This window comes from Lytechinus pictus, chromosome 1 (genome assembly GCF_037042905.1).
Source record: "Lytechinus pictus isolate F3 Inbred chromosome 1, Lp3.0, whole genome shotgun sequence".
In the NCBI taxonomy this organism is placed as follows: domain Eukaryota; kingdom Metazoa; phylum Echinodermata; class Echinoidea; order Temnopleuroida; family Toxopneustidae; genus Lytechinus; species Lytechinus pictus.
In genome coordinates, this window is record NC_087245.1 from 7272958 (window position 1) to 7286979 (window position 14022).

The following is a 14022-nucleotide window of genomic DNA, read 5'->3' on the forward strand; positions in this document are numbered from 1 at the left end:
TTTGAGGTCAAAAGGTCAAAGGTCAAGATCACAGTGACATGTTTTCATCTTGCCCTTCTGCAGTCCTTGTAAATGCGAGTTTAGTTTAACTTAACCTAGGCTCATATAAATTGGTGTGTATGATACTAGCATGGGTCCCAGGAATTATATTGATTTTGAGGTCAGAAGGTCAAAGGTGAATTCTCACCTTCCACTTTTCTTGCTTGACCAATAACTTCATTTTCTGAGTTACAGGCAGGCGTATTATGTGCTCGCCTTAGCGAGCACATAATTGCTAATCATGCCTATTTCTAGCCTCTTGTCGAGGCCCTGGCGGCTGCTTCCCGAGCGAAGCGAGGGATTTCTTCATTCGAGCGAGGGATTTCCTCATTCGCGAAGCGAATTAGGCCTGGTGCAAGCCAGGGCCTCTTGACATCTGAGCTGAATTATATATTCATGAGGAACGTCTTCCTAATGAATATACATGAGTCATGATATTACCGGTCACCTAGTAAACCAATGAAATGTTAAAGCTGTTTCGTCCGGGGTTCGGAATACTATAGTAGTCCACAATTCTGCAGGGGATTCATTTAATTGCGGTACACTAAAGGGGATATAACCAGCAAAATGCTACTAGTAATGGTACTACTAGTACTGGCCGTAACAGACCCATCACCCCCCGAAACTTCCCGGGAGATACTGGTTAGACTCGAGTCAAGGGGAAGCAACTCCACTCCAGCATTCCCTCACTGCACAGCGGAGATCGATAATCGACGCATAGTGGAATCGCATTTTTTCCATATCCTGTGGGTAGATTTACAAAACATCTCGTCCTTTCAGTGCAGATTCAATTTCATTGACTTGCAAATCCTTAAATCTGTCAATATTCAGCATTTTAGAGGCATATTCAATGCTCTTTGATGTTTCGTCTTCACTCTTCGCCAAGAATCCACGGGTCCCCATTCAAGATGACCTCATGAATATTCAATATGACGTTATAGCTGCCTGCACTCTCATTGGATTTTCACCGACCAGTTCTTGGTCGGGATATTGGTAAAAACAATTAAAAAAGCAAAAGAAAGTCGGTGAAATTCGGCTCAGATGTCAAGAGGCCCTGTCTCGCGGCGCTCTGCTTCGCTATATCCCTTGCTTAGCCATGTTCGCTCGGAAAGCAGCCGACAGGGCCTCGACAAGAGGCTAGCCTATTTCATGATGTTGTTGTTGCGTTGACAGACGATGAGGATCCAGTCATCAGTGGATGTCCCAGTGATCAGAATGTTGGCACAGACAGTGGTAATGCTACAGCTGTAGTAACCTGGACACCACCTACATCAACAGATAATAATCGTAAGCTGACACTGACGTCTACTGCCAATCCTGGGGATTATTTTCCAATTGGAAATACCATAGTGAACTACACATCAACGGATACTGCAGGGAATACAGAAGTCTGTACCTTCAATATAGTTGTGACTGGTGAGTTCTTATCTATCTCTCATCTATATGACTATGATTCACAAAGGAGCCTAATAGAGGGGAGTGGCTCCTAGGTAGAGCATGTTATATGAGTAGGATCTTTCATAAAGTAGGTTTTATCAAAAATCTCTTAATAGAAATGTGAGCTTTCATGGTGTACCTTATGTATCTTTCTCGGGGAAGTGTTTGGTCCTGAAAAGGCCTATCCATATCAGTCCATCCAAACTCACTACATTTTTTGCAATCTTCAGGAAAAGGATCTGTTAACCATAATACAAATTAACAATCGCTTGAAATTAGATAAAACTTCTTTACCGTTGTCATGATTTAGAACGGCCGGGTGCCTGTATGAATTAAAAGCAAGAATACTGGTTTTAGGGTAAAGATTGTAAGTGGATAGTGTGTTAAAGCTCATAAAAGATTGTAAGATAGACAAGATAGAAACATTTTATTTGTCTTCGTATAAAATGATTTGTTACTAAGTTGTATATAAGAATAACTTATCATGATGCACTCTGAGATGCAATAGACTGCAGATTACAATTCCATCCATTCATTCATTTTTTGTTGTGCATTTTGTATAGATGATGAAGACCCTGTTATAATTGGATGCTATGTCTCACTTTCATCAGTATCACTGCCTGGTGAGGCCTTTGATAATGTAAACTTTGTTGAACCGATGGTCACAGACAACTCTGGTGCTGTTACTATAAGTGGATCCCATGTTTCAGGAACCATGTTTTACATTGGAGAAACAGAGGTCACATTTAATGCCACAGATCCTTCTGGGAATACTGCCATGTGTTCCTTTCCTATAACTGTACTTGGTAAGTTTGTAGGCCCCGCCCGCAGGAGGTGGTTACTGGCCACATTATCTTTTAATCGTTTGTATATCTGTCTGTCCTGTTTTGCTTGTTGAGAACCATTTGATGGATCAATGTGGTACAAGTATGCATGTAGTGATGATGATCTGATCTTTTTTTTTAGGGGGGTATCAAGGTCAAATAGTGTGGTACAGTATGTCACTGACACAGCTCCCATAGGACGTGCCAAAATTGATTTTTTTTTTTTTGGTTGTTTTGGCTTCAATAGGGTCCCCTTAGCAGAGCTGCCAAGTAGTATGATTTTTCTGTATTTAGTACGTTTTTGCAACCAAAATACGCCAGTACGTTTTTTTTGTTTTTTTTTACAAAATCGAAATTTATTGAGAAAAATCATCTCTATATGTCTCTATTTCATGAAACGTACACAAATATGGTTATTAGATCAATGTAATTTCAGGTAACTTGTTTTTTTTTTTTAATCATTTTGTAAAAACCAGGGTGAGATATACACAAGTTTCAATGTTTTTTTTTTTTCATCTGCAAGAGCAGTGCACATTTTAGCTTGCATGCAGCTTGAGCGCCGTGATGGGCGAGTGCGCCAAGCATTTTATTATGAAATACACTTTTTTAGGGAAAAATACAAAATATTTATCTCACACGGTAAAAATACTGATATTTTTGTCAAAATACTGATTTTGGGAGAATACTGAAAATGCAAAATGCTTGGCAGCTCTGCCTTAGACCAAAAATGATGGGGTTCAAATTTTTAGATCCCTCCTACCCTTCGTGGGGGGTCCTTTTTGGCGCCATATTGGCCTATACAAAACCCAGTATGATAATCCATTGTTTTCATCCTTATATCTCACTTTTCTTCGCCAATTTTATTTTTAGTTGTCTGAGGTGTATAATAATGAATATTTGATGATGTTGTGATGTCAATGTTTTTTCACTTTTACTTTACGAAAATGCCCCAAAATTGTATATTACCCCAAAAAATGTAATTTCCCCCTTTTTGTCTCGCCTGCATAGCAGAGCGAGACTATAGGCGCCGCTTTTCCGACGGCGGCGTCAACATCAAATCTTAACCTAAGGTTAAGTTTTTTAAATGACATCATAACTTAGAAAGTATATGGACCTAGTTCATGAAACTTGGACATAAGGTTAATCAAGTATTACTAAACATGCTGCCTGTGTTTCAGGTTACATGACCAAGGTCAAAGGTCATTTAGGGTCAATGAACTTTGGCCAAGTTGGGGTATTTGTTAAATTACCATCCTAACTCTGAAAGTTTATGGATCTAGTTCATAAAACTTGGACATAAGAGTAATCAAGTATCACTGAACATCCTGTACGAGTTTCAGGTCACATGGTCATGGTCAAAGGTCATTAAAGGTCAATGAACTTTGGCTGTGTTGGGGGTATTTGTTGAATTACCATCCTAACTCTGAAAGTTTATGGATCTAGTTCATAAAACTTAAGATATAAGAGTAATCAAGTATCACTGAACATCCCCTGTGAGTTTCAGGTCACAAAACCAAGGTCATAGGTCAGTTGAGGTCAATAAACTTAGGCCATGTTGGGGTAATTGTTGAATTGCCATCATAACTTTGAAAGTTTATGAATAGAGTGAATGAAATGTGGACATGGGTGTAGTTGACAAGTCTTAAGTCACCGTTCAAATGTCATTTATGGTCAGTGAACATGGTATTATGTCATTATATGAATGGTGTTTTTGTTAATGATTATTTTATAGTAGTTTTCAAAGTTAGAACTGCTGCTATATTAAATCGCGTAATTGCGTAATTGTCTATAACAGGCTTTATAAATTTCTGGATGATCATAAGTATTTGAATTCTGAACAATATGGATTTAGACGATCCAATTCCACTGACCTTGCACTATTGAAGTTTTATGATCGTGTTTCAACTGCCTTAGCAGCTCGCGAGCATGTTGTTGGTGTATTCATGGATCTCAGCAAAGCTTTTGATACACTTGATCACTCGATTCTACTTTGTAAATTGGACCACTATGGAATACGAGGTGTCGCACAACAATGGTTTTCAAGTTATTAATCTCTTAGAAGACAATATACTCATTACAAGGGTATTGACTCAGATGTTTCTTCTTTAACATGTGGTGTCCCACAGGGGTCTATTCTAGGCCCACTACTATTTCTCATTTACATTAATGATATTTGTGATGTTTTGCATTACACTTTATTCGCAGATGATACTAATGTTTTCATTTCACATCGTGATGTAAATGTTCTAGAGCACATGCTGAATTCAGAACTTCCGAAGCTGACATTATGGTTCAGGAGTAACCTATTATCCCTGAATTTAGGAAAAACAAATTTTGTTCATTTTCAGGGGAGGAAATCTACTGGTAACAAACAAATAAGCATTAAAGTAGATGGAGTTGAAATAGAACAAAGGCAGTGTACACAGTTTCTAGGTGTGTATGTTAATCAGAAACTAGACTGGAGTGATCATGTCACTCATATTGTTACCAAAATTTCTAGAAATATTGGTGTATTGTATAGGGTAAAAACATTTGTTAATGATAGGATATTATTGATGATATACAATACTCTTGTACTGCCACATATTTCATATTGCAATGTTCTTTGGGCTACATCTAAAGTGTCAACTACCAATATATTTCTCCTGCAAAAGAAAGCAGTTCGCATATGTACTGGGTCTGGTTACAGAGACCATACAAATCCCTTATTTGTAAAGCTGAAGTGCTTGAAGGTAGAAGATATACATTTTTTGCAAACTGCCTTATTTATGTTTCGTTTTAATGCCAATATGCTACCTGAATCATTTTCTTTAATGTTTCAGCACAAGACAGTCATCGAACATACATTTGGTTAATCCCCGCACCGCATTAGCTCATAAATCAATCAGACACCGTCGTTCAGATGTTTGGAATTCTCTTCCACATAATATTCAAAATTTGAAAACCTCACATTCTTTTAAATTGGCTGTAAAGCACAATCTTCTTTTACATTTTTTGCAAACTGCCTTATTTATGTTTCGTTTTAATGCCAATATGGTACCTGAATCATTTTCTTTAATGTTTCAGCCTAACAGCACTGTCCATTCATATAGCACAAGACAGTCATAGAACATACATTTGGTTAATCCCCGCACCGCATTAGCTCATAAATCAATCAGACACCGTCGTTCAGATGTTTGGAATTCTCTTCCACATAATATTCAAAATTTGAAAACCTCACATTCTTTTAAATTGGCTGTAAAGCACAATCTCCTTTCAAAATTACAGAATCTGTAAAGTGCTAGTAACGTACATGTATACATGTATTTTGTTTTCTTTCTTCTATTTGTAACTGAAGATTAAGAATTTAACTTTGTTGAATTACTATACCATATATTCATAACAATTTGAAACTTAATTGTTATATCTCGGCAGTCTATCACTTTTACATTCTTCTCTTTCTTTCCTCTCTTCCTTATTCTTACATTTTATTTTGTTTTCTTGAATGCAAAACCAGTTTAAAGGTGCTTCAACCAATCAAGCTTTTAGCTTATGTTGTAACACCTTTGTATGTTCCTTATTTACTTGTGTTTCATATATATATTTGTATATTATCTGTGTATTCTTTTACATTGCACATTGTGAACATGCATGAATAAATAAATAAATAAATAAATGCAGGCGAGACTGACAGAGGCGTACCACTTGTTTGGCAATAGAATTAGGACAAAAAGATTACAAAATGAAATGCATATGTCTTGTTATACAGTCCAATAACAGATATACATCATGTAATTTATATGATTATTCTTGGTCAATTGATGTAAAAATCAACCCCATTTCAGGATTTTATGCAGTGAAAACCTTACTACAACACTAGAGGGCGCCATAACTTATAAGCACTTCCCTTAAAAAATATCGAATTCTAGGCACTGTAATTTTATCAATGAATTTGAAAGCTGACACATTTCAAGAGCAATTATTTCCAATGCCATTTCATAGTATGGGCATTTATTTGTTTTGATTCCTCAAAATGATTGCCCAAAATGGCTGCCTTAGGCTAAAAATTCATTGTTTTCCTTACTTAAGTGGCCTTAATTTGGTTTCTATAAGGTTTTTAAGGGTTAAAAAGTATATCGGGAAAAGTTACAAGGACAGCAAGTGGTCTTGTGAGTCCAGAAATCCAAGATGGCTTCCAAAAATGGAGTTCTAAATGGCTGTTGATACTTTAAATGGACATAGCACATTTTATATCAACCTGAGATAGATGGAATTGGTGTATAGAACATGGTGATAATGATCAAAATTGGGACAAGTTACAAGGACAGTCCGGTTTGTTGAAAAATCCAAGTTGGCTTCCAAAAATGGAGTTTGAAATTGCTGTTGCTGCTTGAAAAACCTATATAGTTTGTTCAATATCCGGGAATATGAATCTTTGTGTCTACCATGGTAAAATGGCTCAAATAATACATTAGAATAAGTTACAAGGAGAGTCGTTGGTCAAGTATGTTAAACAATGGAGTATAAAATAGCCACTGATATTTACAAATGGACATGTAATATCCATCACGGATATGGTTTTGATGTCTAAACCATGATTTTTTAAGTCAGAAAAGTAGTTACAAGCGTTGGAGTGTTGTGGCCCAGTGGATTAGTCTTCTGACTTTGAAACAGAGGGTCATGGGTTCGAATCCCAGCCATGGCATAATATCCTTCTGCAAGAAATTTATCCACATTGTGCTGCACTCAACATAGGTGAAGTAAATGGGTACCCGGTAGGAAGAAATTCCTTGAATGCTTGAGCGCCTAGGCAGCCCATCTAAAGCAGAGGTAATAATAAAGCAGGGCCTGCTGCGAGAACAGTTTTCAGAACTGAAGTGGCTTCCCTAGGTAAATATACCTATATTATTAATATTATCATATTATAACAAGGACAGTCAGTAAAAAAATCCAAATGGCATCAAGAAATCATGTCACATGACCAAGGTCAAAGGTCATTTAGGGTCAATGAACTTAGACCATGTTGGGGGAATCAAAATCTTAACCTAAGGTTAAGTTTTTGAAATATCATCATAACTTAGAAAATATATAGACCTAGTTCATGAAACTTGGACATAAGATTAATCAAGTATCACTGAACATCTTGCATGAGTTTCAGGTCACATGATTAAGATCAAAGGTCATTTAGGGTCAATGAACTTTGGCCAAATTGGGGGTATTTGTTGAATTTCCATCATAACTTTGAAAGTATATTGGTCTAGTTCATAAAATTTGGAGATAAGAGTAATCAAGTATCACTGAACATCCTGTGCACATTTCAGGTCACATGACCAAGGTCAAAGGTCAATGAACTTTGGCCATAATGGGGGTATCTGTTGAATTACCATCATAACTTTGAAAGTTTATGGATCTGACTCATGAAACTTGGACATAAGAGTAATCAAGTATCACTGAACATCCTGTGCGAGTTTTAGGTCACATGTTCAAGGTCAAAGGTCATGTAAGGTCAATGAACTTTGGCCATGTTGGGGGTATTTGTTGAATTACCATCATATCTCTGTAAGTGTATTGGTCTAGTTCATAAAACGTGGACATAAGAGTAACCAAGTATCACTGAACATCTTGTGCGAGTTATAGTATTTTTCAAAGTCAGCACTGCTGCTATATTGAATCGCGTGATGCAGGTGAGACCGCCAGAGGCATTCCACTTGTTAAGTAACAATAGTCATTTTTAGAACCATTTTTGGAAAGCAACTTGGATTTTAAGGGAAAATGGATAACCGAATAATCATTGTAACCAGTCCTTAAGTATTTTTAACTCTTGAAATAGTAGTGTAGACACCAAAATAATATATCCAGGTGTATGTTTAATGTTATATATCCACTTATAAGTAACAGCAGTCATTTAAGACCCCATTCTGTAAAGCAATCTTGGATTTTTGGACAAACTTGACACCCGACTGTTCTTTCAACTTGACACAATATATTACTTGACCCTTTAATCTCTAGTGTAGACACCAAAATCAACTCCACAATGTGCATTTCTAATGAACTATGTCTACTTTTAAGAACCACAGTAAATTTGGACCCAGCATTTTGGAAGCCTGCGGGTTTGAGAATGAACTCGGCCCGCAACCTGCGATCGGGGGCATACCGGCAGGTTAACCCGTACCGCAACGGGTGCGGGTTACAACATTATACCAGACCATTGACTACCCCTATTAACTTGTCCTAATGTATTATTTGACCCTTGAAACCAGTGGTTTAGACACCAAAATGACATCTCCCAGGCCGATATGAAATTAACTATGTCCGCTTTAAGTGACAGCAGCCATTTTAAGTTCAATTTTTGGAATTCATCTTGGATTTATGGACATACCAGACCACTGACCATCCTTGTAACTTATCCTTATATATTACTTGACCCAAACCAGTGGTTTAAAATTAAACATCGAAATCGTATTTCCCTGGTCGATATAAAATCAGCTATGTCTGCTTTAAGTTTTAGCAGCCATTTCAGAATAAATTTTTGGACCCACCAGACCACTCACTGTCCTTGTAACTTTTCCAAGTTACTACTTCACCCTTAAAATTATTGAATCGAAACCAAATTGTGGATTTTTAGCACACGGCAGCCATTTTTGATGCCATTTTGGATTTTCCAGGTACCCTGGGGTCCTTATATTCACTCTACCCCGTATCAAGAAATTATTTTACCTCCTAGACCATGGAGTATGAAACCAATTAGGATTAGAGGGTGGATAATGAGTGAGTCGTATTCATTAATTTTCAGTGAAGGGTGGCCATCTTGGATGCTATCTTAAAAATAACCACTTTCCCTGATGCGGATTTTGGTAGATTTTTAATATATTATTCCGGGTAAGGGTATTTTTGGTCGTACATTGAATGGTCTATAGGCCCTACCTTACAAATTGAGGCACAATGCAGGTTTGTATTAAGTTCGGAAGTTCTTTAAATCTTGTAAAGGTCAATTAATAAAACATTACATATTATTTCAATACTGATTATGTGTGTGCGTGTGTGTGGGGGAGCCATAAAAATATAGTTTATGTGTTTCTTTCTGTCTATCCATAATTGGAAATTAGCCGAGAAGTGTATAATTGACAATTCGAATAGAAGTCCTTTAATCGTAAATTGTACTGTAGAACGAGTGGCCGAATGGTGAAAGTTGTATGCCAGTCAGTTGGTGGGGGGGGGGGTAGGGGATATGGTTGGTGGGATAGTCATCTAACTTGAAGTCTTCAGATATAAGCATTCTAGCTATCTTAGGGATGATAAAATACCATAAAACAATTCATTTTTTTAACCAGGCGCAAAATTTCTAATACACCTGATTTTAGGGGGTCTTGATATAGGTGATCCCCCCCCCCCCCCTCAGGCAGTGGGTAAGGGTCGGGAAAATTGGAACCCTATCACTTCCTGATTGATTGGACCCAAGTGAATCCAAAATGAAAAAAAATAATAATTTTGGCACAAAAGTCCTACAGGAGCTGTGTCATGACATACCGTACCACACTAATATCATCATGATAAGTTATGGCGCCATCTAATGTTGTAGTAAAAATCCTGAAATGGGGTTGAATTTTACATCTATTGACCAAGAATAATCATATAAATTACATGTCATGTATATCTCTGTTATTGGACTGTATAACAAGACATATGCATTTTTTATTATGTCATCTTTTTGTCCTAACTCTAATGCCAAAAAAGGGGGAAAATTGCATTTTTGGGGTAATATTTTACAATTTTGGGGCATTTTTCGAAAAATCCGCCCCCATATGGTAAAAGTGAAAAAAATTGACATCACAACATCATCAATTATTCATTCTTGTACACCTCAGACAACTTAGAAATAAAATTGGCGAAGAAAAGTGAGAAATAATGTTGAAAACAATGGATTATCCTATTGGGCTTTGTACAGGCCAATATGGTGCCAAAAAGGACCCCCACGAAGGGAAGGAGGGGTCTGAAAATTGAACCCCATAATTTTTGGTCTAAAGGGACTCCATTGAAGCCAAAACAACCAAAAAATCAATTTTGGCAAAAAAAAATCCTACGGCATTACACACCATACCGCACTAAAAGGTCAAGCGGTCATTATACACATCGTTCTCTTGATAACTGAAGAACCATTTGATAGTTCAACTTCAAACTTGACTTATGTATGTATTTGTAAGCATATGGGAGAGATAATAATCTAATTAGATTTGGGGGTCATGAGGTTAAAGTTCAAAGAGGTCATTATTTACCACTTGAGGGTCGATCTTTAAACTTAGTTCATTTAAGTTATGATGAACTGATCAGATTTGGAGGTCATGAGATTTTATGTCAAAGGTCAGTGGTGTTATGTCTTGTTTTCATGAAGACCTGCTTAATGGATCAATTTCAAACTTGGATCATTTATATACATTGAAAAGACAATCATCTGATTAGATTTTGGGATCATGAGGTCAAAGTTCAAGAGTCACAGAAGTCATTATATACACTGTACCAAGATTTTTTTCATTTTCACAATAACTAAAGAATGGTTTGAGGGCTAAATTGTATCAGAATGATAATTTGATTTTAAAGCTCGCTTTGATTGTGGTTGATTGCGTATCCCTGTTTCCATGGTAGTTACCATATTGATAAAGTTATGATAGTTTTTAATCTTTATGAAACAAGGCCACCGGTCTTTGTAATTGAACAGAAACAATACAACTTTTGAATAAATTGAAGGTTTTTAGGTTTTTAAGAAAGATATTTCAAGGCAAGTTCAATACATTAAAATACACAGAAATAAACAATTTTATATCAAAGAATGTACATAAAAATAAATTTCATCAAGTGAAAAAGGTAATGCTCCAAAAGAAAGAAACTTTGTCATGCATTAGTGTATGCCTGATCAAAGAAAAGTAGTGTTTGTTAAGGGTCCATGATGAATATTTTGTATTTCAGTGAAGATTTAGCTCTTTTTTATGTTTTGATTCTCTTGTTGCTTCTGGATATCAATAACCATTATTTGATTTTTCAACAGATATGGAAGATCCTGTCCTCATGGGCTGTCCATCATCCGATTATGTTGTAAATACCACTGCTGGATTGCCAGTGGCGGAGGTCAATTATCCTGTTCCAACAGCTTCAGATAATTCAGGGCCAATTACAGCCAATTTGACTGCAGGTCTAGCTCCGGGAAACTTTTCAATTGGTGAAACATTAGTCATGTATACTGCTTCAGATCCATCGGGTAACAGCGTATCCTGCTCCTTTTTTGTCAACGTGTCTGGTAAGTTCTAGCTTTTTACCCCATGTCTAAAAACATTAGCCTTTTAAAAGGCAAAATATACAAAAGTTCATACAATTTGCATACTGTACTTCAATGATCAATACTGGGGAAAAAAGAAAAAAAATTGAAAATTTTATTATACAGGCTTGTAGTTTTCATCCGGCTCTACACGCATGCAAATTTTTGCGGTCATCACATGATCAACGGCAGAGATCTGAGGGGCGGGTGGGGGGGTTCAAGTATAGTTCACATTACTAATCCTTTGCCAAAGCTAAAGACAGTTTGTGCATGGATGAAACGATTAGATTGGTGCCTTAGATAGTCAGTGGAGATGATATATATTTTTCTGCTTTCTTTGATTATATTTGTAAAAACAGAAAGTGAAAAACCAGAGATTAGTGAATATCCAAGTAATCAGGATGTCAAAACAGATGTTGCGGTAATGCTTCATCTATAATTCTATGCCAATATATCTTCACTGTAAAATTCTGTAACCTAGGGCTGGCATATTTGAGATGTATTGAGGACTAGGGGGCCATGATCCCCCCCCCCCCTCCAATCTTGGCCCTTGTTTGCGGGATCGCGCTAAAATGTGGCACATGCATTCTTTACAATATAAACTATAAGCCAGTATTTAAAAAATGCAACAATTCCTTTTTAATTATTTTAAATGAAATACACCAATTTGATAGTGATAAACATTATTTGCATTTTTAACACAAAATTTTTATTCATATTTTAATTATATTTTCCAGATCTTCTGAATAGGTTTTCAAAAATAAAAATTGTGAAAATTATTTATTTTCTGATGTATTTCTTTGTTTTTTTTAGAATTTTTTAATGTTTTTTTTAGAATTTTTTAATGTTCTTTTTTTTCAAATAAAATAATTGTACCATTAAATACCTAAATTTAGTCATAAATTGATGAAGTAAACCAACAAGAATGAAAACTACCCTTTAAAGAATTTCATCTTCCATTGACTATGTACACAAAGTATAAAAATCAGCAAATTTTTGACATGACATTGTCTCAAAAAAAGCCTCCTGGTATTGTGATGTGAAACCTGTATGTCACAAATTTGGCCTCAAAAAGTTGCGCGAGACTTGTAAATAGTCATAAAATTTTGAGGTGGTATCATTGTGCACCCGGAAAAAATCTTGCGGTGTCACGCGCGTAAAACATTCCCCATAGACTTGTGTGTTAAAATGGCACTTTTGAAAAATTCATAAAAAATAAATGTGAAATTAGAGGGTGGAATGTTTACTACCAATGGATAGGATATATATCTGACATTCCAAATCTGACCAGGAAAGGGAACCGTAGCCAGCTCATTTTAAAAATAAATCGCCATTTATGAAGATAACTATGAATCGATCGAATTCATCAACTGAAACAGTAAAAAAGCCCTAATTATTCCGCCAGTCAAAAAATAGTTCCAAGTCACTTATTTATCTTCCCAATTTGGGCGAAGTAAGTTCAGTAGTTACCATTTCTAGAATCAGTGTTAGATTTTGAATCACATTCATACATTTTTGTCAATCAGCAATATCAAATTGACAAAAATTCGAATGGGTTGGGTCGAACGAATATCTTTAGCCCTCCTGATGTAATTAGGCTCGTGGGACCTTGCGGAGCGTCAAGGTGGGGGGGCATCATGGCCTCTCCTCCATTCCATTTTCAGGACTTCAAACATTCTCAAGCATGGAAATGACAATCAATAGATTTTATCTTATGTTCCTGCCACTAAATGATGACTAACATCCTTCCAAATATGCAAATTTTGTTTATTTTACATAGATATTGAGCAGCCTGTCTTAAGCTGTCCTCATAAGATCTCCCAGAACACTGAGCCTGGTCTCCCGATAGCCACGGTCAATTGGATTGATGCTATGGTAACTGACAACTCCGGATCGTTCAACTTGTCATCAGATTTCTCTAGTCCTGCTAACTTCACCATTGGACAACATGCAGTCACCTTTACTGCACGTGATCCGTATGGCAATGAGGCAGCCTGTACTTTCTATATTATTGTTACTGGTGAGATACTTCACAAAATTATGTAACCAACAGGTGAAAAGTTAATATTGAGGTTTCTTGAGGACTATTTGGTGTTGGCGTTAGACCAGAATTTACATAATCATAGTGCCATAGTTAAAATGTATTTGTTCCTTGGACACAATATAAGAAATGTGATTTGATCAATTTTTAATAATCATATTAAATGTTGGAGCTCGGAAAGGCATCATGAATTTTGCTTTCAACACAAGCACCAACACTGAAATTGAAATCAGCCTATGATTCATTTATTGCATAGCCTTGAGAATCTTTCAGTATAATTATTCTTTCATTCCTGAAATGATTTCTTTCTTTTTTCTATTTACAAGAAAGTCTGTAAATAATGCTCTCAAATTACGTTCCAAGCAGTCCATGGAATGCAAAGTGGAGAAAAAAAA

At 36.3% G+C, this 14022-nt stretch overlaps 1 protein-coding gene across 5 annotated transcripts in view; it reads left to right on the forward strand.

Annotated features, from left to right (window-relative positions):
• LOC129254649 (mucin-3B-like) overlaps positions 1 to 14022 on the forward strand; it is a 115472-nt gene that overhangs the window by 22218 nt on the left and 79232 nt on the right. For all 5 annotated transcript variants that reach the window (XM_064115673.1, XM_064115681.1, XM_064115689.1 and 2 more), the window contains exons 20-23: positions 1213 to 1455; positions 2040 to 2282; positions 11320 to 11568; positions 13367 to 13606. In XM_064115673.1, coding sequence (XP_063971743.1) covers positions 1213 to 1455; positions 2040 to 2282; positions 11320 to 11568; positions 13367 to 13606 — 975 coding nt within the window. The remainder of the gene's footprint in view (positions 1 to 1212; positions 1456 to 2039; positions 2283 to 11319; positions 11569 to 13366; positions 13607 to 14022) is intronic.